Source organism: Physeter macrocephalus, chromosome 8 (genome assembly GCF_002837175.3).
Source record: "Physeter macrocephalus isolate SW-GA chromosome 8, ASM283717v5, whole genome shotgun sequence".
NCBI classification, from domain to species: Eukaryota; Metazoa; Chordata; class Mammalia; order Artiodactyla; family Physeteridae; genus Physeter; species Physeter macrocephalus.
In genome coordinates, this window is record NC_041221.1 from 30,198,756 (window position 1) to 30,225,773 (window position 27,018).

General features: G+C 44.2%; 1 protein-coding gene across 6 annotated transcripts in view; it reads right to left on the reverse strand.

Moving 5' to 3' along the window:
• Nucleotides 1-27,018, reverse strand: part of MYO10 (myosin X) — a 220,529-nt gene that overhangs the window by 76,234 nt on the left and 117,277 nt on the right. For all 6 annotated transcript variants that reach the window (XM_028492825.2, XM_055086516.1, XM_055086515.1 and 3 more), the window contains 11 exons: nucleotides 24,820-25,007; nucleotides 13,795-13,929; nucleotides 12,251-12,375; nucleotides 11,746-11,759; nucleotides 11,542-11,626; nucleotides 10,619-10,722; nucleotides 3,996-4,125; nucleotides 2,530-2,648; nucleotides 1,430-1,576; nucleotides 480-580; nucleotides 302-368 (listed from right to left, as the gene is read on the reverse strand). In XM_028492825.2, the coding sequence (XP_028348626.1) occupies nucleotides 302-368; nucleotides 480-580; nucleotides 1,430-1,576; nucleotides 2,530-2,648; nucleotides 3,996-4,125; nucleotides 10,619-10,722; nucleotides 11,542-11,626; nucleotides 11,746-11,759; nucleotides 12,251-12,375; nucleotides 13,795-13,929; nucleotides 24,820-25,007 (1,215 nt within the window). The remainder of the gene's footprint in view (nucleotides 1-301; nucleotides 369-479; nucleotides 581-1,429; nucleotides 1,577-2,529; nucleotides 2,649-3,995; nucleotides 4,126-10,618; nucleotides 10,723-11,541; nucleotides 11,627-11,745; nucleotides 11,760-12,250; nucleotides 12,376-13,794; nucleotides 13,930-24,819; nucleotides 25,008-27,018) is intronic.

Genomic DNA, 27,018 nt, shown 5'->3' on the forward strand with positions numbered 1-27,018 from the left:
AGCGGGAGAGGCCACAACAGTGAGAGGCCCGCGTACCGCAAAAAAAAAAAAATCTATGGGAAGCCAATTTGCACACTGTTGATTCTTAAAATATTGACTTCAACGAGACAATGGGTTTGAGGCAGCCAAGTATTTAAATTCAACCTTGCACATTTACATGTATGTTTCCAAACGGCCCAGTGTGCTCTGAACATTCACATCTTTGATGTGCGTGTTAGTACAAGCTGTTTTGTTCCCACAAATGTGAATCAGCCCCGCTGGACACCCTTGGGACTGTTAACAGTTCTTCAACAGGTGTTACCTTCTCAATCAAGTCCAGGCATTCTCCATTGTCTATCCAGTCAATATCTTCCCACACTAAGCCTTCTCTGTACAAAGATTAAAAAGGGCCAGGTTGTAGTAAAATATAGCTTCAAAACTATCCAATGTAGGGGTTCATTTTCTTAAAAAATTTGAAATGGAATTTGATGAGTGCTTACCTGCTATATTCCAGTTGTTCTAAAGAAAAGATATGCTTGTTGAAATATTCCTGAAGTTTCTCGTTTGCATAGTTTATATTGAACTGCTCAAAGTGATTCACCTAAGGGGGGAAACCATTCAACAAGTGTCTTTAGAGCCCTCACTGTTACACAAAAAGGCCAAACAGCCACTATGGAGAACAGTATGGAGGTTCCTTAAAAAGCTAAAAATAGAGCTACCATATGATCCTGCAGTCCCACTCCTGTGCATATATCCAGAGAAAACCATAATTCAAAAAGATACATGCACCCCAATGTTCACTGAAGCACTATGTATAATAGCCAGGACATGGAAGCAACCTACGTGTCCATCGACAGAGGAATGGATAAAGAAGATGTGGTACATATATACAATGGAATATCACTCAGCCATAAAAAAAATGAAATAATGCCATTTGCAGCAACATGGATGGACCTAGAGATTGTCATACTGATTGAGGTAAGTCAGAGAAAGACAAATATCATATGATATCACTTCTATGTGGAATCTAAAAAAAAAAAATGGTACAAATGAACTTATCTACAAAACAGAAATAGTCATAGATGTAGAAAACAATCTTATGGTAACCATGGGGGAAAGGGGGGTAAGGATAAATTGGGAGATTGGGATTGACATATACACACTACTACATATAAAATAGATAACTAGTAACGACCTACTGTAGAGCACAGGGAACTCTACTCAATGCTCTGTAATGACCTATATGGGAAAAGAATCTAAAAAAGAGTGGATATATGTATATGTATAACTAATTCACTTTGCTGTACAGCAGAAACTAACACAACATTGTAAATTGACTACACTCCAGTAAAACATTTTTTTAAAAAGGCAAAAAAAAATCTGCAGAGAAACATATCAACGTTCGTTTCAAGAGGTTTGCTTTAGATTATCCCACGTGCTGGAAGCATACCTCAAAGTTTTCAAATCCAAAGATGTCAAGGATGCCAACAGATTTGAAGTCATCTTTGCCTTTGATCCTGCTGTTTATCTTCTTGATCACCCACTCGAAGCAGCGTGCGTAAAGTGCCATGGCCAAGGAGTCCCTGCTGTCTACTGCCTGTGGGGAGAGGAGACAGGGCCACGGTGCCCAGATGACCCCAGGCAGCCCAGACAGGCAAGTCCGTCCCCGCCCCACTCGGGAGACACACTCACTCAACACCTATGCACCCCATGTCAAGTAAGCCAATACCATCTAGGAAAACACAGCTGTCTAGAGAAAGGGTAAGCTGAAGCTTGCTTATTTACTTTACAGCAGGATTCACCAAGAATTCCTTGAAGTCAGGCTTTCAAATTCAACTTTATATACTGAGTTATAAGAAAGGATCAGAACCCACAGCTACAAATTTTATCAGGTTTAAAACAATAATTAAGACCTGACCTCTCTCATTATCATCTTCTCATATTTTACTCTGTACACATAAAAGTTTTCTTCATGGCATGCTTAGCATTTTTACTTACCCAGTCAAGAAACAGCTGTGAGATGGGCTAGCACATATAAGAGGCTCAAGGCAGTAGCAGAAGCAAAAATAAGTAATACAACATACTGTTGCATTGTTTTCATTAATAATAATAATTATGATTATTATTATTACAGCTAATGTTTATTTAATTCTTACTCTGCACCAGTCATTAAGCATTTAGCATATATATTTTTATTATCATCCTCACCAGAATCCTATGAATTAGGTATAATTATCTTTGTCTCACAGAGGAGGAAACTGAGGCACAGTGAATAAATTTCCCAGGAACAAAATATAATAAGCCGAAGAGGTAAAACTCAAACTTGGGAAATGTCCATCAGGCCCCTTTCTCCTAATGACGCTGCCACACTGTCTCTAAGCAGACAACTGAACCACTTTGTGTATTCCCCTCAGTGTGGATGTCTTCTTTATTTTGATCCCGAGCCAAACTCATTCAAATGGTTCACTGCAGCTACTTATTCGAATCAAAGCCACAGATCTGCAGACCCAGGAGCATCTTTAAAAGTTGCTTTGAGGGCCACACGCGTACCTGTTGAACATTGAGAGGCGTAAGGATCTCCTCCCCCCGGAGAGACATGGATCTCTGGGTCAAGGCGTCTGTGAGCTGTGCCGGGTCCAGCCCAAGTAACTCTGCAGACCTGCCCAAGGCTGGGGAGGAAGGACAAGGCAAACGTAGACACACAGGCCAGGCGACCCCGAACGGGTGCAAAGCCAACTCCACAGAGCGACACAGTAAAGCAGAGACTATTCCTAAGTCCCTCAGGCAAGACCTGTAGGACACACGTTCTACTGGTAGGTTATTCACTCCTTTAATAAGTCTTAGGTTTATGGCAAAGAAGCTGGTGCTTGGACCGAGTGTGGTCCAAAGACCCCGAGGTGGGTTCCCCAAGACCCCCAAGAGGTTCGCAAGGTCATGACTATTTCAATAATAAGACTAAGATGTTATCTGATTTTTCACTCTCCTTCCCTCACCAGTGTACAGAAGGATATTCCAGAGGCTACATGACATGAGGTAGCCCAACAAACTGAAGGCAGAAGCAGGAGAATCCAGCTGTCCTCTGTTACATCAGATATTGTAAAAATTTACAAAATCGTTAGACAATGTCACTCTTCACTGATTTGTTTGGGTTTGTTTTGGAAGATGGTCTTGCAAATAAAATGATGATCTTTATTGTGATATATGCCATGGGTTTATTATGGTTATTTTAGAGCGAATTTATTTTTTTTAAACTGCCTCTGTTTTAATTTCTAATGCAATATTAAACATCAACAGATATGACCCACAGGGACAAAAGCTCTTCGGAATTCTCTGTGATTTTAAAGTTATTAGGAGACACTGGGAGCAAACGCTTGAGAACCACAGGCCTGCAGCCCTGGCAACTCTAGGGCTACTTTGAACTTCAACTCATCCAATTCCCCGCCTCCATGCCCTGATCCATGGCGTCTATCAGAAAAGCTTAAAAAATAAATCACTCCAGGAAAATGGTAACTGATATTGTCATGTGTTTATTAACTCAATCTTGACAACACATCTCCGTCGTGCACTTCACAGATGAGAAGTCGCAAGTATTGAAGGGAGAAGTAACCCGAGGAAACAGCTTGTGGCAGAGCTGGGCTTCGAACCAGTCATTCTGGCTTGAAAACTAATGGTCTTAACCATTCCACTAGGGCAGCCTTCAATCACCATGAATAGCTATGGCAACACTCAGGCCTGATTCATCACATTTCCCCTACATCCTATTCTTGTCGCTATTTCCTCTTATTGGGCCCACTGTCCTTCTTTCTTAGTAAACATGAGAACACAGCCAGTAATCACTTGTCAGATGCTTTGACCCTTTATGAGCTGACTGTTCACATCAGATACAAAGTTCTGTAGCTCTTATTCAAGGGCTCGAAAAATTTTTTCTGTGAAAAGCCAGACGGTAAGGATTTTAGATCTCTGTTTCCTATGAGGCAAAAGTCAAGGAAGTAAAGGAGGGGGGAGCAAAAGCTTACCTGTTTTGAAGGAAACTTGTGCTCCACCAGCAGTGATAAATTCTATGTTCCCAAGATGTAATATACCAGCAAGCAACCTCAAAACTTCCCGAACTTCTTCCTTGCTAAACTGCATTACCTCCATTGCCGTCTAGAAGAAAATAAGGTATTTAATTTTTAATCTGTTTTCATACTAAAGGAAATGAAAAGTGCTCATTCCTCAGTAAAGTTTTGTTCTCAAGGCAAGAAAGCAAGAAATAGATGTATGCCCCCTCACTTTTTTTAAGATTTTTTAAAAATTTATTAACTCATTTATTTTTGGCTGCGTTGGGTCTTTTGTCACTGCATGCGGGCTTTCTCTAGTTGCAGCAAGTGGGCTTCTCATTGTCGTGGCTTCTCTTGTTGCAGAGCACGGGCTCTAGGCGCATGGGCTTCGGTAGTTGTGGCACGCAGGCTCAGTAGTTGTGGCGCACGGGCTTAGTTGCTCTGCAGCATGTGAGATCTTCCTGGACCAGGGCTCGAACCTGTGTCCCCTGCACTGGCAGGCGGATTCTGAACCACTGCACCACCAGGAAGTCCCGCCCCCTCACTTTTAAATGATAAAGACTTTACACAGGTACACATAAAAGAAAAGCATGACATTAAGAAAGAACTGTAGAATACTTAGAGATAACCCAATCAGTAAGATAAAAGTAAATACCTGCCTTACATACAAGACTCCTATTTATGCCACAAAAGAATTAGCCCAGAGAGTCACAGTAATGATGGTGACAAAGAAATACTTTTTCTACATGTATCAAAATGTAATGGAACGTTTATTATTTTCCTACACATATAAAATGGTGGGGGGGATACTTCATGAGACTCCTCTAGTGTAAACTTTGGGGACTTGTCTTAATTTTAAATGCAGCAGGGACCCCAGTAGGTGGAATGAAATTCTCTATCAGGGGCTGGACAGATAGGAGAGTCTACTGTTCCTTTTATAAGAGATGCTGATGGAAAACCTGAGTGGATCTAGATCTGCCTTCCCTGGACAGTCATTACATCGCTATTTTCCATTTCTCCAAAGGATTTTTCAAGTCTTATTTTGGCCTCTGGATACTAAATGGAAGTTAACATAATGCTGATTTGGGAAAAATAAAAATAAACAGGCACCTACAGGGGTTTTGTTCCCCAACAAGTATCTAAGCTGAAGCCAGGCATCTTCTGAATCAGATCTAAGATTTGCTCATTTTCTCTTATGATTTGGGAGCCAGATTCTCATCAGAAAAAGAGCTAAATAGCCCCCTCCAACACACACACCCCGCACACACGCGTGCACACACAACCGAGGACAGAATCGCTGGCTATACTGATGAACATAAGCTACAAAGAGAACTCGGACCCATAACTGTTACAATGACCACAGGAGATGGGGAAGAAGGAAGCCACACAGCACTTTGAAGCCATAGAAACTGCAAAAGGAAATGACTGGAGATTTTAAAACGTGAAGAGTTTAATTTCTTTACAAGGAAAAAAACAAAGCCAGAAACAAAGGGCAAAAACAACAGAAAGGGAAACAGAATTCAAAGAAAAACACTGTAAGGCAAGGAGCAATAGCTATATTAAGAGACACGTGAGCAATGAAAATAAAATAGGCACTTCTCGTAAGAGGAAATGCAAATCCACAGAGAAATGTTTTCCTTCCTAGATATCCAATATGCACAAATGGAAGAAAATGAGATAACTTCTATTAAATTAGCAAAAGTTTTTCTGAATGATAAAATGGGTGAAAGTGAGGTATATATGCACTGGTCACTGGTAGTATAAGTCAGTATAATCTTTTTGGAAAACAAGATTATGGGGCAGTAATGTGCTGGGTCACATATGTACATAATCTTATAACGTTCAGAGAGGTTACTTAACTTTCTCAGGGTTACACAACCAAGATTCAAAGTCAGGCCTGATGAACCCAAAGTCTAGGAACTTACTGTCTATCCAGCTCTATGCTTCTTTCTTTTTATGTCCTTAGAAAGTCCATCTCCTGTGTAATCTCCCTTCACTGCAACACTGGAGATATGTTCTGAGGAAAATCTCAACAGGAAAGAAAGTTTTGTAAAATATTCACTACAGTGTTTTCTTAACAACACTTTCAGAGAGAAAAAAAAAATCTAGCTCTCCTACAATCAGACAAGTCCAATATAGCAAATGAACTTGTTAGAACAGTATATAGTTTTTAAAGGAAATTATGAACATTCTATAGAAACGATATTTATGATAGCTGTATGCAAAAAGTAAAAAATTATTTTTGTAACTAATTTTTTCAAGAAAATCATCTGGGAAGAAAATCTACAAAATTTAAAATAGTTGCCATGTTACTGCTGGTAGGTTAATGGACATTGCATTCGATGATGTCTTTTAATGTTGTTGACATGTTTCTACTGTAACGACCGAGTCTCTTAATGGATGAATTGGTAAATAGATTGCTATCTACTCAGTGGAATACTCCTCACCAGAAAAAGAATAATTGAGTGATGTGTGGTTTGGATGAGTGAAAGAAGCTAGACACAGGAGAACAGATTCTGTATGACTTCATTTACAGGAAATTCTAGAAAAGACACGGTTTCCTAGGGCCGGGGCTGGGGCTGGGATTGTCTAGGAAGGGGGACGAGCAACTTTTAGGGTGTAGAACTGTCCTTCGGTTTGACTGTGGTTGTGGGTATATGGGTGCATAAATTAAAAATTCACTTTATACACTTTCCATGAGGGCATTTTATTATAGGTACATTATAACGCAATAAAATTGACTACAAAAAAATTAAAAGACAACGAATTGTTTAACCAAGGTAGAGAAGACCATCATTTCATGGGCACAGACAGAAACTGACACAAAGAAGAGGAACTATTAGCCTAGTGCCTTATCAATCTTTAAAAGCCTACGGGAAAACAGTTATTCAAATTTACTTATTCTAAAAGCAAAGAAATATGGCTAAGAAATACAGATTATTTATTATGTTCAAGACTTTTAAAACAGTCGTAAGGACCAAATCAGACCTCAGCAAAACAATTATAAAGCACCTGTGCTGCGAAAAAGTTAATATTTTCCCTTTCTATGACTAAAGTTTTCCTCATGCATCACAAGACGTATTCAACGCTAATTTATAAAAATTTTCTAAGCTCATTTTAGGATGACCACAGAAATGAAAATTTTCACTGTTTAAGTCACCTGCCTGGACTCTATATAACACTAAAGAAGTAAGATCTTCCATAGACTCGTGGTTGCCACGGGTGGGGGGAAGTGGGGAGGGAGCGGGGGAGGGTTGGAGTGGGAGCTTGGGATTAGTAGATACAAACTAATTGATAAACAAGGTCCTACTGTACGGCACAGGGAACCATCTTCAATATCCTGTAATAAACCATAATGGAAAACACGAAAAAGAATATATTATATATGTACAACGGAATCACTTTGCTGTACACCAGAAACTAACACAACATTGTAAATCAACTACACTTCAACTAAAAAAAAAAAACTCCTCTATACCTGTTAAAAAACAAAAAAACAGGATCTTCAAAAAATAAGTTCCCAGTAGCAGACAATTTCAAACTGTAGAATGAAAAATGTCAAAAGATAATCTGTGAAAAAAATTCTTGGTTAAGTTCTGAAAATACATGCAAAGATTACATATGAAAGCAAGTGAATAAAATGGGCTCACTGTATGAACAAATTTGTGACTTCTTCACTTTCAAGTTTAACTCTGAGTGAATTAGTTAATCAGTTAAGAGTGTGGTGACAAGTGGCAAGTGCATTAATCAGACCATGGAGTAATTTAATGGCTGCAAACAATTATCACCAACGCCAGCAGGAGTCTCCATTCATTGTCTCCTACTGTCCTATTTTACAGTCTTTTTAGTAGCAATCTCCACCCCTTTGGCAAGAGTAACCCCTTTAAGCCCTCTTTTAAAAAAAAATTTTTCTTGAAATATAGCTGGTTTACACTGTTGTTAAGCCTCCTTATAATTATGTTTTCTCAACAATATGGCTCAAGACTCAAAAAAAACCCCTGGGAAATTCTCAGCACAGTTCAGAAGCGCTAAATAGCAATTTAGTTATAAAACTGGCACAAAGTTATACAAAATGTTTTCAGGGTCTCAGCGGTGAGGTGGGGAGCGCCACCCAAGGGAGCCAAGGGACCTCAGGTGAGCCATGAACAAGTGAAATGAATAAAATGGGGGGAGAGGAGGCTTGCTCCGGGCACAATAAATCACAAGTTAAGTTCTTTGGTAATTCAATGTGTAATTTTATATTAGGCAAGATGATGTTATTTTATAATATAAAATTTGCTTCTACTCCCATATTTTCCAACACTGAACGAGACTGAGGTTTAAAAATTTTTTTTATTTTATTATTCTCTTTTAAATTTATTTTATTTATTTTATTTTTGGCTGCGCTGGGTCTTGGTTGCTCCGCGCAGACTTTCTCTAGGCGAGCGGGGGCTACTCTTTGTTGCGGTGCACGGGCTTCTCATTGCGGTGGCTTCTCTTTGTTGTGGAGCACGGGTTCTAGGTGCGCGGGCTTCAGCAGTTGTGGCTCGTGGGCTCTAGAGCACAGGCTCAGTAGTTGTGGCGCATGGGCTTAGTTGCTCCGCGGCATGTGGGATCTTCCTGGACCAGGGCTCAAACCCGTGTCCCCTGTATTGGCAGGTGGATTCTCAATCACTGTGCCACCAGGGAAGCCCAAAAGGCGGATTCTTAACCACCGTGCCACCAGGGAAGCCCGAGACTGAAGTTTTTAACTGTGGCAAAACTGAGGTATAAAGTCAGCCCTTTATTTATTTATTTTTAATTTTTATTGGGGTATAGTTGATTTACAATGTTGTGTTAGTTTAGGTGTACAGCAAAGTGAATCAGTTATACGTATACATATACCCACTCATTTTTAGATTCTTTTCCCATATAGGTCATTACAGAGTACTGAGTAGAGTTCCCTGCCAAATGTTCAAATGCCAAAACCTGCCATTTCAATTTAAAAATAAAAGCTAGCAATCACTGAAAACAGGCCAAGCTCCACAAGCTTCCTTGTAGCTACCAGAAAGAGCAAACAATTCTGAATCAGAAAATAATGCCCCAAGAGGCAGCCATCAGAGTACCCTCTCTCCAGGCAGTCCCAGGACGAGGGAGGGCCTCGCTGCCCACTGGCTCACTGTGGCCAGTGAGCTAGTCAGTACGGCCCTGCAGTGACACTGCAACTTGCATAACTGGGAGTCTGTCTACCACTGCAAACAACCACCTTCCACCACAAAGTAAATGGAGAAAGCTCGTGTAGTTAAAGAAGTCCAGGACGCCAAAATAAAATTTTAAATACTTAAACATCTCTTAAAGTCCAATTTGCAGGGCCAAATCCCATGCCGCCTAGGGTACGTACACAGCAAAATGTGCTGTCAGCGGGAGGCTTTTTGTTAATAGGATGAAGGAATGAGAGATGACAGAGACACCTCTCTACGTTATAAATGGCAGAATGCGACATCTTTAAAAGAAAGGCTGAGGGGAAGATGATCACGATATTATAGGCTCGTCTGTTTTTAATTTCATTTTCAGTTTAAGGATACATACATTAGATGTGGGGAAATGATGTGTGATATATATCCATTTAAAAATATACTTTGATTCCATTCCACGAGGCATTCTTATGAACAATCTAGAAAAGTAAATGGGGATATAGAACCAAGCTGTCAACAACAACTAGAAAGACAAACCTGGGTGCACGTAAAGCAGTGACTACCTACCTGCCTCCTGGTTAGAGTGTGGGATTTGGAGTTAGTTAGACTGTGTCTAGATACAGGCTCTATTAGGTGCTGTGTGTGGTTAGACTGGTCACCAACCTCTCTGAGTCACAGAACACAGACAACCACAGTTCTACCCTCACAGGGTCGTTAGAAGCAGAGAGACGGTAAGTCCGCAGAGTAGGCGCTCAGTCGGTGTTAGCTGCATTTATGATGAATCAATTCTAGATCCGCTGACTCCACATGCTGAACTAAGGACTCCGGCAAAGGAACTGAGACCACGCTGATGAAATCTACCAGCCCCACTCAATCAGGTGGGGCTGTTAATAATGCTCGATGACCAGGCTTCCTAAATGCAGTCACTTTATAACAAAGTCCCGGGAAATTTCAGAACTGCAGGAAACCGCACAGGTCCACACTGCAGAGTCTTAAAATGACTACTTCTGTGTGATCAGAATCGGTTACCAGAATGAGGCTATGAGAACAGGATGAGACCCGAACAGTCACCTGGTCTAATTGTTGACAGATTTCTTTTTAACTGTAGAACCAATTATTCAAACAAAATTTTAATTGTAAGCCCCGAAACAGAGGATCTGTTTGCTCCAGTCCCAAACCTGTGATTTTTTTGTTTTGCTTTTCTGACCGCTATTCCAAGCCAACCACCCATCTGTCCTGAATGTCAGACATTCACCCATCTTCTAAAGAGAGAGGATTCCCTTCCATGACTTGGAACAAGAAGAAAGGACCTATTCTCGCACAGCGGTACAAATGTGATTTCTTTTTTTATTAAAAAAATATTTTTGAAGCAGAAATGAAAGTTATCACTTTCTTTTTTTCTTTTTTTGGTCACCTTTAATAAAGGAAGATAGGAAAGTAACTTACAATAACTTCCCTAAAGGATTCCTGGTCACTGATTGTCTTGTCTCCTACACATCCAGATTGATTCAAGTAGTGGTAGTTTTCTGGCACAGATAAATAAAATTCTTCTACGAAAAGAAAAAGGAAAACACAACATCAGTATTTGACTGGCCAGGGTAAGACGTAATTTAAAAGAGTTTTCACTTTGCAACTTTATTTTTTAAAGTACAAAAATAATTCTGTGCTCCTAATAGCCCACTATTAAGATTAAAACATTCTCTCTTAATCATCATCTAGGGAAAACAGAATTATTAAATTTGATGGGATGGAAGAAAATGTTACTGAAAAAAGTAACTGATGAGGATCCTGTGCTGATTGGTTTTTTAAAAATCAAATGTTTAGAAATTAGCGTTATTTGGGTGTGCTTAAAAGTAAAACCATGGGGCTTCCCTGGTGGCACAGTGGTTGAGAGTCCGCCTGTCGATGCAGGGAACACGGGTTGGAGCCCCGGTCCGGGAGGATCCCACATGCCGCGGAGCGGCTGGGCCCGTGAGCCACGGCCGCTGAGCCTGCGCGTCCGGAGCCCGTGCTCCGCAAAGGGAGCGGCCACAACAGTGAGAGGCCCGCGTACCGCAAAAAAAAATAAATAAATAAAATAAAGTAAAACCAGTTGGAATACATTATGTATTTTTCACAAATATTCTTTAAATCAGAAAAGAACTAAGATTCCAAAACAAACCAAAAAAATGCACGATTTCTCTATTGATGATTTTCCCCCTACGTTATCTGGCTCTAAATGAACTTAGTGTCTTTGGTCATCTCACACATTTCGTTTCAATTGGTGGAAGAGCAACGAAGTCCAAACAGATGGCTCCTCATTCACAGATGGGTTTAAAGGCAAAATGAGCTGCTAGCAAGTATGTCTCTGCAGCTGTCCCGTCACTCACCTTTTTCTTCACGCTCTAGCCCTGCCAGCAGCGCATAGAATATGTGATAATTCCTTTCCCCGGGATTTTGCCTTACTACTCGGTTCTGTGAAGAGAAATCAGATTTCTGTTCAGAGACGTTTCCTCTGCTTAATGACCATGAGCCACTAATTGCCGAAAACAGTTATTGTGAGAGATAAAGTGAATTAAATTACGTTTACTTACTTTTTCTAATAAATCTTCATGTGAAAAGCAATGGCAAGTCAAGGAACAAAACAAGGATACAGGATGCTCAATTAGTCTTTAGTTTTCTATCCTTTGTTGCCCAAGTAATTACAATTTCCTGTGTCTTGGACATTGAGACTTCTGGTTCAAAAGGTAAGCAAACAATACAGACTGTTTCATCAAAATCCAATTTCAGACGTGACACATGTACCCAGGAAGTGTCACACTAATTAAAGAATTGATCTCAAACAACAAATATATGATGTTTGGTTAGGAGTCCAAATTTGCAGATCAGGGACATGATATCAGAACTTCCCCAAAGAAAGATGATGGTTCCTTATCTCCTAGGATAATTAACAGGTCAAGCACAGTAATACTAGAGCAGTAACTAGGTAGAACCAGAAAGAAACGTTTCATATCCTGTATCTGTCCTTAGGATAAGCAAGAACAGTTTCCACTAGAGAGTCGTAGTACTATACGCCAAAAGCTAAACGAAACAGGATACAATCTACGATTCTCCCGCCCTGGATATTTCCCTTCTGGCAGATGTTCAGCTGAACAAACTTCCCGAAGCGACTGGAGTTGTTGTTATACACAGTCTTGGCATTGCCGAAGGCTTCCATGATGGGGCTGTGAAAGAAGCCAGGACAGCAGCGAGGGTTAATTAGGGTCCATCTAAAACAGGCAACGACAGTCCTCACCGATGGCAAAGCAGACAACTGCAAGAAAAATCTGAAATCAAAGGGACCTGTGGCGATCATGTTTATTTACAGAAGAGCCAGATTTTCCCAGCACTTGCTGAAACGGGAATTAAATCACACCCACTCGCAGCTGGGTGTGCGGGCAGAGGATGCTACAGAGAGTCAAGGAGACCACGATGGCTGGTCCCCATACAAATTAGCTTATATACGCGAGCCAGGGGTTGCACAGGAAAAGCCCCTGCTTGAGTTCTAGGAAGTGAAAAAGTCCCAGCCCTGGAAATTTCACCCATTCGTTGTACGTCCCGGGGAAACATACAACTTCCTTGGATCTCCTCCGACTGTAAAATGTGGGCAGACTAGGTCACGGGTCAGCCATCGTTTTCTGTAGAGGATCAGATAGTAAATACTTTCGGTTTTGTGGGCCACGTGGCCTCTGATGCAGCTACTCAGCTCTGCCACTACAGCTGGAAAGCAGCTGTAAACAATACGCAAACGAGGGTATCTGTGTTCCTATAAAGTTTTATTTATCAAAACAGGCCGCAGGAGAAAGATGAAAACGGTCTAGAGACGGATGGTGGTGATGGCTGCACAACAATGTGAATGTACTTCACGCCACTAAGCTGTACACCGAAAAATATTGAAAGTTATACATTTTTTGTTAGGTGTATTTCAGCACAACACAATTTAAAAAATAAATTTTGAAGCCTAAAAAAACAAAACCCGAACAGGCTGCAGGATACCGGCGTCAGGCTGAAGTTTGCTGACTCCTGGACTAATTTTTAAGTAATAGGACCTGAAAAGTCCCTACTGGTTCTAAAGCCTTACAAGGCACCAGTCAGACACAGGGCAATTACACATTTTAATGAGAATTTCAGAGGCTACTGCACCATGGCCCTCTTTCAAAGCTCTGAGGTCACTGCCATTGATGTGGCATTGTTCTGCAACAGGAGAGGCTATACAGTGCCACTGTGCTCATAAGATGCCTCCAAAGATTTGACCACTAAGCCCTCTGTGATGTGGTGGACGGAGGCTGGAATTTCTGCCCATAACGAGGCCTCCCAACAGCCCGTCAAGGGCTGCCAGGTAAGAGGCGGCTGCAGAATGTGCCTCACTCACTCAGCCACCAACTCAAACACGGTGCAGCCGTGGGGGCTCAGGTCATTAGAAATCGCTGTGTGTGTGTGTGTGTGTGTGTGTGTGTGTTGAGACTTTTCCTTGAGGAATCGTGAAAGCCAAGTCAAGAAAAAGAGAAGAGAGCGCCCCGAGTTTCTACTCTTCCTTCAATAAGCCAAACGGTGAGGAAAGTGAACCCTATTAGTTGGAAACGAGAAACACGATGGCCAAATACCTGCTCTCAAGAATGGCTTGTTCAACACACGATGTCTTCTCCTTCGAGGACAAGTCCAGAGACTGCTGACTGATGGCTGATAAAAACTTGAGGATCAACTTAGTGCTTTCGGTCTTACCTGCCCCGCTTTCACCACTGAAAGACAACATGCAGAAATTTGTGCTTCTAATTAAAACAACAACAACAAAAAAAAACCCCAGCTTGGCCAGCGTCACTCCAATTCGTCCACAGAACTTTTTAAAAAAAATTTAATTTAATTTAGTTTTTTATACAGCAGGTTCTTACTAGTTATCCATTTAATACATATTAGTGTATACATGCCAATCCCAGTCTCCCAATTCAGCCCACCACCACCTCCCTCCACTTTCCCCCCTTGGTGTCCATACGTTTTTTCTCTGCATCTGTGTCTCTATTTCTGCCCTGCAAACCGGTTCACCTGTACCATTTTTCTAGCTTCCACATATATGCGTTAATATATGATATTTGTTTTTCTCTTTCTGACGTACCTCACTCCGTACAACTCTTGAACAGTGGGAAAGAGCTCAAGGTGCTGAGCTACAGAGAAGAGTCCCTCCTCTTGCCAGCCGTGTGGCCTCCGTGTTGCCAAGGAATCCCTCAGCCTACAAGCTAAACAGAAGGTACCACCTTCACGAAGCTCAGGTAATAAGAGGGGCAGTGCCTTTCATGGCAGGTAAGCTCTGCAAAGGCCGGGATTGGTGTTTTGTTCACTAAAGTGTCACAGACCCCTCAACAGTGCCTGGCTGGTGGCAGACGCTCAGTAAGCATCTGTTAAATGAATGAACATGTTCGTGGTAACTTTCTGGTAAATACGCACAAAAATGCAATCATTCATAAATATTGAGGGGACAAGGGAATGAACCTGCAGGTACTCGACCCACACTTGGGCACTTTATTCCCATAATAATCCCATGAGGCAGGCAGCGGCTAAGCGCCGGGTCAGAACGGAACAGCAGGTCTGTCAGCATCCAGCGTCCTGCAGAGATGCCGCGTCAGCAATGATTAACGAAAAGTGAACAAAGCAACGTCGGGGCGCTGGTGCTGGGGAGAGTGGGGCGCAGGGCAAATGAGAGGAGTTAATGGGGTCTGAGTTGTGTCACAAAGGACCGGCAAACGTCAGCCAGGCAAAGGGGAAAGCTGAAGGATTCGGGGTCAGACGACCCTGTGAACGAAAGCAGAGAGGCCAGGGGAGCTGCGGGAGGTCTACAGGGGTGGGATTCTGGTTTGGTCAACTGGACCGAGACCAGAGGGGGCAGAGAAAGGGCAAAAGGATTGCAGTCGATGGTTCTGAGGCCACCACAGGAGACAGAAGGCAAAGGCCAAGCCCATCAAGGTCACCCGTGAAGAACACAGCTCTGAAGCTGCACTCCAGAAGGATTGCAGGTCCCTCAGGGAGACCAGCTGCTGTTATGATCCAGGCACGTGGTGGTCAGGCCATGGACAAGTACAACCAGGCTGGAGATGAAAGGGAAGAGATGGAGATGAGAGATTTGGAAGGAGAGACCCAATCAATTTTGTGCAAGGCACCCTGCTCGGTACCACAGGGAGAACAGAAGAAGTAAAAGGGCAAAGGACTTACGAGAAAAGTAAACCCACGGCATAAGGAGCGATACATGAACACCAACACTATCACAGGGTAACAGGTTCATAACTGCTCAAGGGGGGAGATAAACAGATGAGGCCTCCACAAGTTCTAACACAGCAGCCCCCGTTGAGTGTCAGGAGCTAGGAGGTTATGAAAGAGGAATTTTGCAGACAACACGGTGAATGATTAAGCACATGTAATAAAGGAGAGGAAATGACTCAGAGGTGACACCTTCTGTGCCCCGCTGGACGCTGCAAGCCCAGGGGAATCTCCACTGATCGAGCCCAATCACGGTAATTCCATTCCCTGCGCAGGTGATAAGGTGGTTGGCCGTGGGCAGGTGTGAGGATGCCAGCCAAAGAGGCTTAACGTCAAGTGTGCTGAGGCTTCTGGGGAGGTATGCACGCGTGCGGGCACGCACACACACGCGCGCGCACACACACACACACACACACACACACACACACACACACACACACACGAGAGACCAGACAGAACGCCCCTCTGAACGTCAAGTGTGCTGAGGCTTCTGGGGAGGTATGCACGCGTGCGGGCACGCGCACACACACACACACACACACACACACACACACACACACACACACACACGAGAGACCAGACAGAACGCCCCTCTGGCTGCAGACGACAAATACTTGGGAATCCACAGCTATCTTGAGATTGGAAAGCAAAAGGCAAGACAATCAGAGAAGCGCCCAGTGGCAGTGGCTGAACCCACAACCCTGACCCCGCCCCTGCCTTGCCGTCTGAGATAATCAAGGCCCACGCAAGGGACGCCAGCTCTGGTGGGCTTGTCTGTTATCAGCAACCAGAATCTTCCCAGGGCGGGGCTGAGCATATTCATCTCTGCATATCTGGCACCTGCCTAGGCTGGGGGCTGGCACAGAGAAGACATTCAGCAAGGCGCACTGAATGAGTAGCTAGAAACTAAGAGAAAGTTGCAAGAAGAGATTTAAATAATTCTCGATACTTAAAAATATATAGCCCATCTACCTAGCAGTTAAATTTTGTTAAAACAAACAAAACTGAAAGGGAGACGTTCTCCAGTTATAACGTGTGAGGCAGAAGTCATGTTTTACACGGTCCCCAAACCCACCTCTGCATCCTCCAGCACTCAGAGGTGGATGGCATTTCAACCTCCCTCGCAGGAAGAACAGCGATCGGTAACCAGGACCGAACGTGGCCAACTCAACAAGAAGGCGGCTGAACTGAGCAAGAGGGGTATCCGCTGTTTCCACGTCGGGTGGCTAAACACCCTCATGGTCCTCTGGGCTCCCTGCCTTCCAGGCCTGCCGTTTGGGTGCCCTCAGGGTGGCACATCTCCAAAACAAAGCGAGGTGTGACATAAAGTCAAGTCTCTCACCTTCAAGTCGCTCCTGTGTTATGCCTCTGAGATTTGGGGGATGTTACAGCAATTAGCACAGCAATTAGTCTACTCTGACGAACACGGTAATAATACAGCCGTGGAGAAAAAGCTGTTCAAATTGGACAGCAAAGACTCGTCAAGGAGAAGAAAACCTAAGATTTGCATTGCCTTCACCCATCAAGGATACTGATCTACCTCCAGCTTCAGCCCACTTTTTTTTCTCATTGTAGCAAATTTTCTTCAAGCATCTTCTTTAAGTACATCTTTTCTGATACGTAAGTAAAACTTGAAACAAAAATGAAACTCGGGTTTGTACAACAGTAGTTCTCAAACTTGGCTGGACATGAGAATTACCCGCTGTGTCCCTGATCCGGACCCGTAAGGGTAGAATTCAGTCATCAGTACTTTTTAAAAATTTCCAGATGATTCTACTATGAAGCCAGGGTTGGGAAGTACTACTCCTGAAAGCAATTTCACATAATTCAGATAGGACCGCACCAAGAGATGAAAAAGGTGACTGTATATACGAGGTTGTGGAAGTGTGGCATGAACAAGGCAAAGAATATAAATAACTCACAAATTGTTAAAACCCAGAAATATGCCAGATGTCCCCAGACATTAACGTCAAGGTAACAGGACTCACTTTTATTTAACTCTCCTCTTCTTCCTCCCCTCCCCTGCCTGTGACTTCTTCCTCCCCTCCCCTGCCTGTGACATTCCTCGTGAAAACATTTACTGAGGGTTACAAAACGTGATCTTTAAAGCAATGGAGAAAGAGCATCTCTGCAGGTATTCCTTCCTTCCCTAAGTATCCATGTGCCTACTATGTGTCAGGCTGCAATGAGGGCTGGGAAAACACTCCTGGAACAAATGGCCACGGACAGTATTTATGACCCAGCAGCAGCAGGAGATATCAAAGAATCACAAATTACAGTTAATGCTGTCAAGTATAAATCTCAGGGGATGGGAGGATTCATAATTTAGATGGAGGGCTCAGGTTCAGCGAACGCCTTTCTGGGGAAACGACATTTAGACTGAAATGCAGGGACACGCACAGGAATTAACTGGGTGAAAACTGAAGGACGGGGAAAGGAGGCGGGGAGGGGAGGGAGACCCTCCCTTTCCTGCTTGAGGAAAGGGCTTGGAGCCTTGGGGGAAGCGAGAGCAGCCTGCACAGCCAGTCGGGAAGGAAAGGGAAGGGGCTGGGGTCCCACTCAGAGGCCACTGTTTTCCAGTCAAGTATGGAACTGGTTCTTTTCAATGGGGGTGGGGAGAGAGGCTGGAGATGGAGTTTCATTGCCAATGGCCAATGATTTCATCAATCGGTCAAGCCTATGTAATGAAGCCTACATAAACCCCAAAAGGACAGGGTTCAGAGAGCTTCCGGGTTGGTGCCCACGTGGAGGTGGAGAGCGGCTCCCTGGAGGGGGCAGGGACGCTCCTCCACCTTTCCCACACCACGCCGTGTGCATCTCTTCCATCTGGCGGTTCCTGAGTTATATCCTTTTATAGTACAGCGGTGATCTAGGAGGTAAAAGTGTTTGAGTTCTGTGTGGTGCTCTAGCAAATTAATCAAACCCAAGGAGGGGGTCACTGGAAGCTCCAACCTAGAGCTGGTTGGTCAGAAGCACAGGTGACAACATGACTGCATCTGAAGTGGAGGGAATGGCAGTCTTGTAGGACTGAGCCCTTCACCTGGGGGATGCGACGCTGTCTCCTGGTGGACGGTGACAGAGCTGAGTTAACTGCTTGGTGAACCTGATTATACACGCTGTGTGACAATATAGCGTGTACATTATAGCGATATAATGACTAAGTATATACTCCTTTGCTTACCATATCACAGAACTATAACGCCAGAATAAATTACATAATTAAATACAAACAAAATATAACACCAATAAAATCCAAATTAACAAGACTAACCTAACCCCCTGGTTAATGCTGTTTTGCTCAAACTGAAGCGCTCCTTGCACTGTGACTGTCCGCTGCTTCTCCTGTGAGCCTGGCGGCCTCTTGCCCCACGGGCGCTGTGACGAGTCACGTATTCCACCTGGTTCCTTTAGTCCAGCCTCGATAAAACATTACCTCACGCAGCAATCATGAGGTCAATTCACCTTCACTTACAGCAAACACACTGCTTACATATCCAGTCCTGCATTTTTCTCATTAGCCTGTGGCAGTTACAGTCCTAACCCCTGGCGCCAACATGACCACAAACACAAACATGGGCTTCAGAGAAAACACGTTCATCCAGATGAACCAAAATGAGTTGACACCGTTAAAAAAAAAAAAAACAACTTTTTAAATCGTGAAAATGAAAAAGGGAAAGAAAAATAATCAAAGCACTGAGATGGGGCCTCAGAAGCCATATTAAAAGTTCTGAGAGGGGCTTCCCTGGTGGCGCAGCGGTTGAGAGTCCGCCTGCCGATGCAGGGGACGCGGGTTCGGGACGCGGGTTCGTGCCCCGGTCCGGGAGGATCCCACGTGCCGCGGAGCGGCTGGGCCCGTGCGCGTCCGGAGCCTGTGCTCCGCGACGGGAGAGGCCACAGCAGTGAGAGGCCCGCGTACCGCAAAATTAATTAATGAAAAGTTCTGAGAATTTTTTGTAGGCAGAATGGAAAGTCTCAAGACAGTTTTTAAGCAGGAGAGTGTCATGATCGGGGCCAAGGTTTTAAAGAACCACCCGGTGAGGAGTATGGAGTGAGGAGGGTGGATCGAGGGAGACAAGAGAGGCAGCAGGAAGTGAGGGCAGAGGGTAAGGGGAGGGGGCAGCAAAGAGGAGAAGCCAGCAGCCCCCAGAGAGACGGCGGAGGGAGGGGACGGCTGACAGCCCTGGTCTGGGTGGTTGGTAAGTGACAGGGAAGTGGGGGAATGACTCGGGAGAGCCCAGGGAGCTTGCATGTGGGATCTTCCTGGACCAGGGATAGAACCCAGGTCCCCTGCATGGGGGCTGGTAACACAGCGGTTCACGTTTATCAATACTCATCGAACTGGATATATGAGATTGGTACAGTTTACCGTAGGTAATTTGACCTTAATTGTTGGGGGGCAGGGTGACTCTTCTAGATCCAAGAATGACTTCCGGATCTCAGGCTTGGGACCTGGTAGGATGGAGAGTCCACTTGCTAAGAATGAGGAGCATGAGAGGAGGAACATGTTTCTGGGAGAAACTTAGGATGGACTGACGAGGTGCCACCCCTGAGAGCCCATCAGACACCTCCGGGTGCCTGGACACACGTGTGGAACTCAGAGGAGAAGTCGGCAGGGGAGGCACTGAAGTCTGGGGAGTCATGCAGACGCAGAGAAGGAAAGGCAGGCTGGTCATAAGACGAGGACGTGGAAGATGACGGACGAGCCCAGAGAATGAGGGAGAAACCAGAATGATGGAGCAGCTCAGAGCAGGGCAGGGCAACGTGTGGAGACAAAGATGCATCTTTTTTTTTTTTTTCAAAGATGGAACATACTAGAAATTTTTGAGTGATAATGCCAATGATCCAGTAGAAAAAAAGAGGCCCAAGAATCAGGGGCAGTGAGGCTCAAAGATAGAGCAAAGTGCCCAGGAGAGCAGGGAGGGAGGATCAAAACATACCTGAAGGAAAGGGCCTCTGATGGCAACAGGACCCTTTATCCACCCCACAGGCTAGTCTCCCCTCCAGTGCAGGTATTGGCCAACTGTGGCCCCCAAGTCTGCTCTTCTGCATGTTTTTATAAATAAAGTTTTATTGGAACACAGCCTGGCGGTTCACGTGCGCTCTATCTACGAGCACTTCCGCACTCCAAGGGCAGAGTCGAGTAGTTGTAATGGAGCCGATCTCAGCCACGGAGCCGAAAATATGTATGTCCTCCCTGGCCCTTTACAGGATACCTCTGCTGACACCTGACATTCTCCATCCTGTGAATCAAATTGCCCTGATTCATGTGATTTTCTCAAAATATATACTAATCACTCCACCGCTTGCTACAAGACGTTGGAAACTTCTCTACTGCCTAGAGGATTCGGTCCGCAGGTCTTAGCAAGCAGGACAAAGCCCATAAGGTGAGCCCCTGCACCAGGAAGTGGAACTCTGTTCCGAAACTAACACAGGGAGACAGAGGTTCATGTCCTGTGCCTGTAGCTCATGCTCAAGTCTCCTTGGCAGGTCCCTCAACAGCCCCGAACCTCGGCTCCCCCAGAGAAGGCTTCTAGTCTTTCTCATGAATGGCAGTTCCCTCTTTGCCTTTCGAACACCAGTTCCTTGATGTCCTTAACAATTCCCACACCTTACAGGCGTACCTTCTGTTTGCATATGTTTCTTGTTCTTCCACATGTTTTGCAAGTGCTTCTGTGCCCTCCCTCCCCTCTGTGCCTGTTGCTGTTCCCACGTACCAATGGACTCACGATCACATGTCACTTCCTCTGAGATATACTTTCGATTCCTTGCTGAGCATCTATTGCCATCTTCTCTGAACAACCATGTACACATTTCTATTTTAGCATTAGGAAGGCTGTATTGAAATTACTTATTTACATCAGTTTCTTCCCATCAGAGCAAAAGTTCCTAAAGGGCAGTGATTGGGTCTTTTCTTTTTTAACAAGGTAAACTACCATTTGATAGGAGAGTGAGGCATGCCCCTTGCCTTATTCTGGCTGGTGCCCTTCTGACACAGGATGCAAGTTTTGTTCACTATTCCAATTCAATTATTTCTAAAATACTACTAGAATAGAAAAAGACCAAATACCCAATTATTATTCCAGAATATAAAAGACATAGTTAAGGAGAAAAATCACTCCAATTTTGGAAAACCAAAACTTCTGCAAAGCAAGCAGAGGTCCTAAAGCAACAGCTGTTCCGCCCACCCATCCTTTGATTGACAGCTGTTGGATGCTGGCCCTTCTATCAGACACTGTCCTGGGCAATGAGTTGCACAGATGAATTAACCACAGGCCTTGCCGACACTACATTAAAAGTTCATATATACTGAAAAGAGAAAAACAGACTAAACAAAATAGACTAAACTCTGCCTGCCCCAAATTGATATTAACTTAAAATGTACTAGAACAACCAAGAATAAAATGTGACCTTGTCAGTTAGATTTTTAAAAAGCTCACGGAAGTTTTAAACGTATATTTATATTTTAGAAACTATAATAGCAGAAGCATTCGCTTAAACGTACACAAGAAGGGTAAAATAAAACTGGAGCTTAAGAGAGAGAAACTCTTGAAAGTGAGACCAACAAAAAAGGCTTGGACTAGAATCCACGAGACTGGCAGTGACACAGGCTCGTAAAGTGAGAGAAAAACTGATCTATGTGGTCCCTGCCTAATTCCAAGTAGGCTTATTTTCTGGTTTCATAGGTAATTAGCATGAAAGTTTTGAAAGTAGTAACATGTTGTTGCCACCAGGGGGCAGATCATGCCTGAGGAAATCTAAATAGGGCTACTGTACCCTACAATTTCTATTTTTATACTCAATTTTCTCTGAATTCCCACAGCCCCAAGCCCCACTAAAAAAACTGCAAGAGGTCTATTAAAAACCAAAACACATTTTAATGAGAAATCTATTCTTAAAGACACTGTTTCCTGAGTTACTTTAGATAAATACAGTTACTCTTTTCACATCAGCATTACACAATGAGAGCTTTCTGTCTGGGGTCCCCTCTTCCTCCTCCCTCCCGGCTAGCCCCGCCTTCTTTTTAAATACCATAGTCTTTGGCAGGAACATGGCAGCCCCTTTCCGTATTATTACACACACACACATATATGCACAATGATCTCATTTGATTTTTCACTTTCTTCCCAAACTGCTCTGTCTAGCAAGTGATATATGAGTCATGCTCTCATTTTTTCCACTGAAAGTAATAAACACAGCCAATTATCGATGGCAAATATTTAGGTACCTGAGTGTGGAAAACAACTTGATCTTCCTAAAATAGATTAAACTCTTTCTGTCAATCTTATCAAACTATATTCTGTATGCTGAAATAGTGATCTTAAATTCTAACTCCTGAAGTTTAGTGAAGTCATCTGAAAGAGCCCACAAATAGTGCTTCTAGTCATCAGGCGAGTTAATTAATTGGGAAGGTGACTCTTAAAAACTCTGCTTTTATACTAAGCGTTAGCTTCCTTTTTGATTAACTGCAAGTTACAATGATTCATATTTACTGAAATGGATAAAGGGACAGTCCCTCTATCCAAGTTGTTTCTTCAGCCCAGTGCATGAGCACGGCTAAGGTAATAAAGAGGAGAGAACGTATCTGCCCAGGTGCTTCCCTTCCCTTAAAGAAAGTCGCTGATAGAGGGAGGCAGGGAGAGACAATATGAACGTGTTCTACCTTCCACATTCATATAACTCTGACTGATTACCAACGAAAGACCCCCGAACAAGAGTAATGGGTAACTACTGCGATAAGAAGAACACAGTCCCTGAAAGGAGCTGTGTGTGTGGCACCTGCAGGCACCATGACAGCGCGCCCGTGTCAGAGCAACGAGAGATGCCCGGGAAGTCCATGGCACGGCGTCCAAACGCAGCGGAAATGTTGGCCGCTATTCCTTATCATTCTTCAACCAGATGCCACGTAGGACAGTGTGAGCACCTCCCAAATGCCCTCCTTTCTCTCTCCTGGAGTTTCAAGGAGGGGCTTCCTCTGACACGTCTGCCCCCCCACTCCCTCCCCAAAGGAGGTGGTTTCTCTAGCAGGTGAACTGGCGGGAAGTACTGGTCAGCTCCTCCCCATCTGGAAACTGGTTTCCACAGTGGTCCTGGCCACAACTTACCTCTCTGTACCCCAACCAGGTGGGCCAGTCTGTCTGTTAATTCGGGGCTCCCGATTGGCTGGGAGTCTAAAGCTGACATATGGCACTCCATCTGCCTCCCGTGCCTGACTTCCAGCTGGGTCGGAAATCCGGGGGCAGAGAAGGGGGGGTCTTCTGTGTCATCCTCCCCAAATGCAAACACCCCTTCCCTTCCCCTTGAAATAATAATAACTGTTTCGCCACAAGTTGGGAAAGAAGGTTTTGACATCTGTTTTCAATGGCTTTCTAGCCCCATCAGCAGTCTTAGTAACACTGTCGGGTCTCAGTAACAGCCGAGCCCCATGAATGAGTGCCCAGAAGGACCCATGAGCGAAGGGCTTGGCCGTTCCACGGCACTCGGCACGTCTGCTTTGGATCTCATCCGGGAGTGCTCTGATCGTCACTAGAACATGATTCCAGTATAAATAACAGGAGCCAATAGGATGTCACTAGAATACAGGCGATAAGACCCATTTGAATTACTCAATAAAAATTAAATATCTTTTTCCTACTGTATAGCACAGGGAACGATACTCAATATCCTGTAATAAACCATAATGGAAAAGAAAATTAAAAAAAGAATGTCTATATGTGTATAACTGAGTCACAATGCTGTACAGCAGAGGTGGGCACAGCATTGGAAATCAGCTACACTTCAATCAATCAATCAATAAAATATCTTTAAAGTAATACACTCTATTGATATATTTTTTAGGAAGTTCCTAGCAGTAAGTGTTTGGAGAGTGAGGCGTCTGGTAGTTTATTTTAACAAATGAGCAAGACTCGGCTGAAACAGATGTCAAGACCCTTTTCCTGCAGCAACCCCCTGAAAAAAATGAATTGAAATAAGCATGCTTTTCTATCATTCCCTCAACATATAACATAGTAAGTCCCACTTCTGTGGCTACTTCAAAGGTCAACTTTAGGAACACCCAATTAAAATCATTAAAAATTCTTAAATTTGGGAGATTCTAGGGTAATCTTCTCATACTGGCAAAAACCAAAACCTTGCTCCAACAGACAAGCATTCTGATGAGTGCTCTAGAATATATAAAATATTTTCAATTTGGAAGAACTACGCAATGTTTCCATAAGTCAATAGAAGGACCATGCCTGACCACTGGAATAAACCGAAGAATATCTCGTGTCTTCCGGAAGCTGTAGTTGTCGGGCTATTCAAAAGGGAAAACTCCACCTGAGAAATCTGGGGGTTGATGTGCTAATAAGCGGGCTCCGTGTCTGTGGTGGCTGCTGGCTGGTTACCTGATGAGGACGCACTGGTTGTCGTGGCGCTTCCACAGGCAGCGGTAGCACTCGTTGGCGATGGCGAAGACGTGCGGGGGCAGCTCGCCCAGGTGGCACCTGCTGTAGCGCTCCATGGCATCCCGTGAGTACAGGCCAGCGATGGACTTGTAGGGGTTCACAGAGGCGATGATGGAGCCGATGTAGGTCTGCGAGGACAGGGGGTGGGGAGACAGCGACCCGGGTTACAGGTGGCACTTGGGGCTGGGGGGGGGTGGCGGGGAGTGGGTGGGCACAGGATCTCACCCCCACCCACGCTGGGGCAGAGACAGAAGCAGCTCGGCAAGGCTCCACGCCCGGAGGGGAAGAGATGCCACCTCTCACACCAGAGCCGCTGTCTTTGAGCTTTACCAGAATCCGCCGAGTGTACGTTAAGGGGACCAGTGACTCCTGAGCCCCACTCACACATTCTTCCTTTACCTTTGGGGACAAATCTTGTGCAAAGGAATGAAGCCATTTCAAAGAGCACTGCAGTGAAAGGTAAACAAGAGAGAGGATGGTGACCAGTGAGGCCCAAAGCCCTATTGCCCAGTGATCTCCTGACTCCGATCCTCTTCTAGAGGCTATGGCATGACCAAAGAAATAAGAGAGACAGGGCGGGCTGGTGGATGAAGAGTTACTGCTTAATGGGTACGGGGTTTCTGTTTGGGATGGTGAGGAGGCTCTGGAGGTAGACCGTGGTTACGGTTGCACAATGCTGCAAATGTATTTAGTACGCTGAACTGTACACTGAAAAACAGTCAAAATGGTAAACTTTATGTTACATACATTTAACTTTTAAAAAGCAACAGGACCATTTTGAAAGCACTAGGCATTCTTTCAGTAATCTCAAACACCACGTGAAGTGCCATGTAACCTATCTGGAAAATAGCTGACAGGCAATCTTATCTTTTCTGGAACCAAATCCAGTCCACAAATTAAGCAAAGTCTTCAGAGCAGCAAAACAGAGGCTACAGAGTTATTAAAGCAAAATGCCTCATGCCTCCTTCATATGGACAGAAACTACTCATTTGTCCTTCTTCAAGAAAGGCTAACGAAGTTTGATTGTCAGACACAAGTGAAGCAGCACATGAGAAGGGGTGGGGGTAGGACCCTGCAGCCACCACCACCTACCGGCCCGCTTCTGTGGTGTATACACCACTGCACCACGGGCTTGATGGAGAGCTATGGGCTGGTTCTGCCCCCTCCCCCAATTCACGCACTGAAGCCCTAACCCCCAGTACCTCCAAATGCAAGTATGCCTGTAGACAGGACCTTTAAAGAGATGATTAAATTAAAATGAGGCTGTTCAGGTGGGCCCTAATCTCGTCCTTATATGAAGACGGAATTTGGATACACCAAGAAACACTGGGGACGTTATGTATGTGCACAGGAAGACTATGTGAAGAAACAGGAAGAAGGAGGCCGTCTGCAAGCCAAGGAAGGAGCCCTCAGGAGAAACCAACCCTGCTGACACCTTGATCTCAAACTTTTGAGCCTCCAGAGCTGTGAGAAAATACATGTCTGTCGTTTCAGCCAGCCAGTCGGTGGTCTTTTGTCATGGCAGCCCCAGCAGACTAATACACAGGGCCTGACCCTTTCGCCACTCACAATAACCCTAGGAGGTTCACGGTGTTATTACACCTACTGTTCAGAGGAGGAAACTGAGGCAGAGTGATAAAAGTTTGCATTCGGCCACACAGCCAGTAAGTGGTAGAACTGAGACGTGAATGCAGGCAACCTAACTGCAGAGCCTTCTCTTCACATTCACTGGCAGGGGGTGGTAACACAGCAGAGCACAAGAAAAGCAAGAAACACTGGACAGAAAGTCTAAACATCCTGAGTGCATCTGTGCCATATTATAGCAATTTGTAATCATTTATATTCACAGTGACTGCCAGGAACCTTAAGTATCGTGTGCCCCGTCTTAACTGTTTTCAAATGTAAGGAGGTCTATAACATGTTTTGGAAATATTTTGAACCAAAACAAGGTTAAAAAGGTCAAAGAGTTATTACTATATGACCCAACAATTCTACTCCTAGGTAGGTACCCAAAAGAATTAAAAACTGGTACTCCAACAACTACACAGCAGCATCATTCGCAAGAGCCTGAAGGTGGACAAAACCCAAATGCCTATCATCAGACAGGTGGGTAAAGCCACCTGTCACTCACCCTGACAG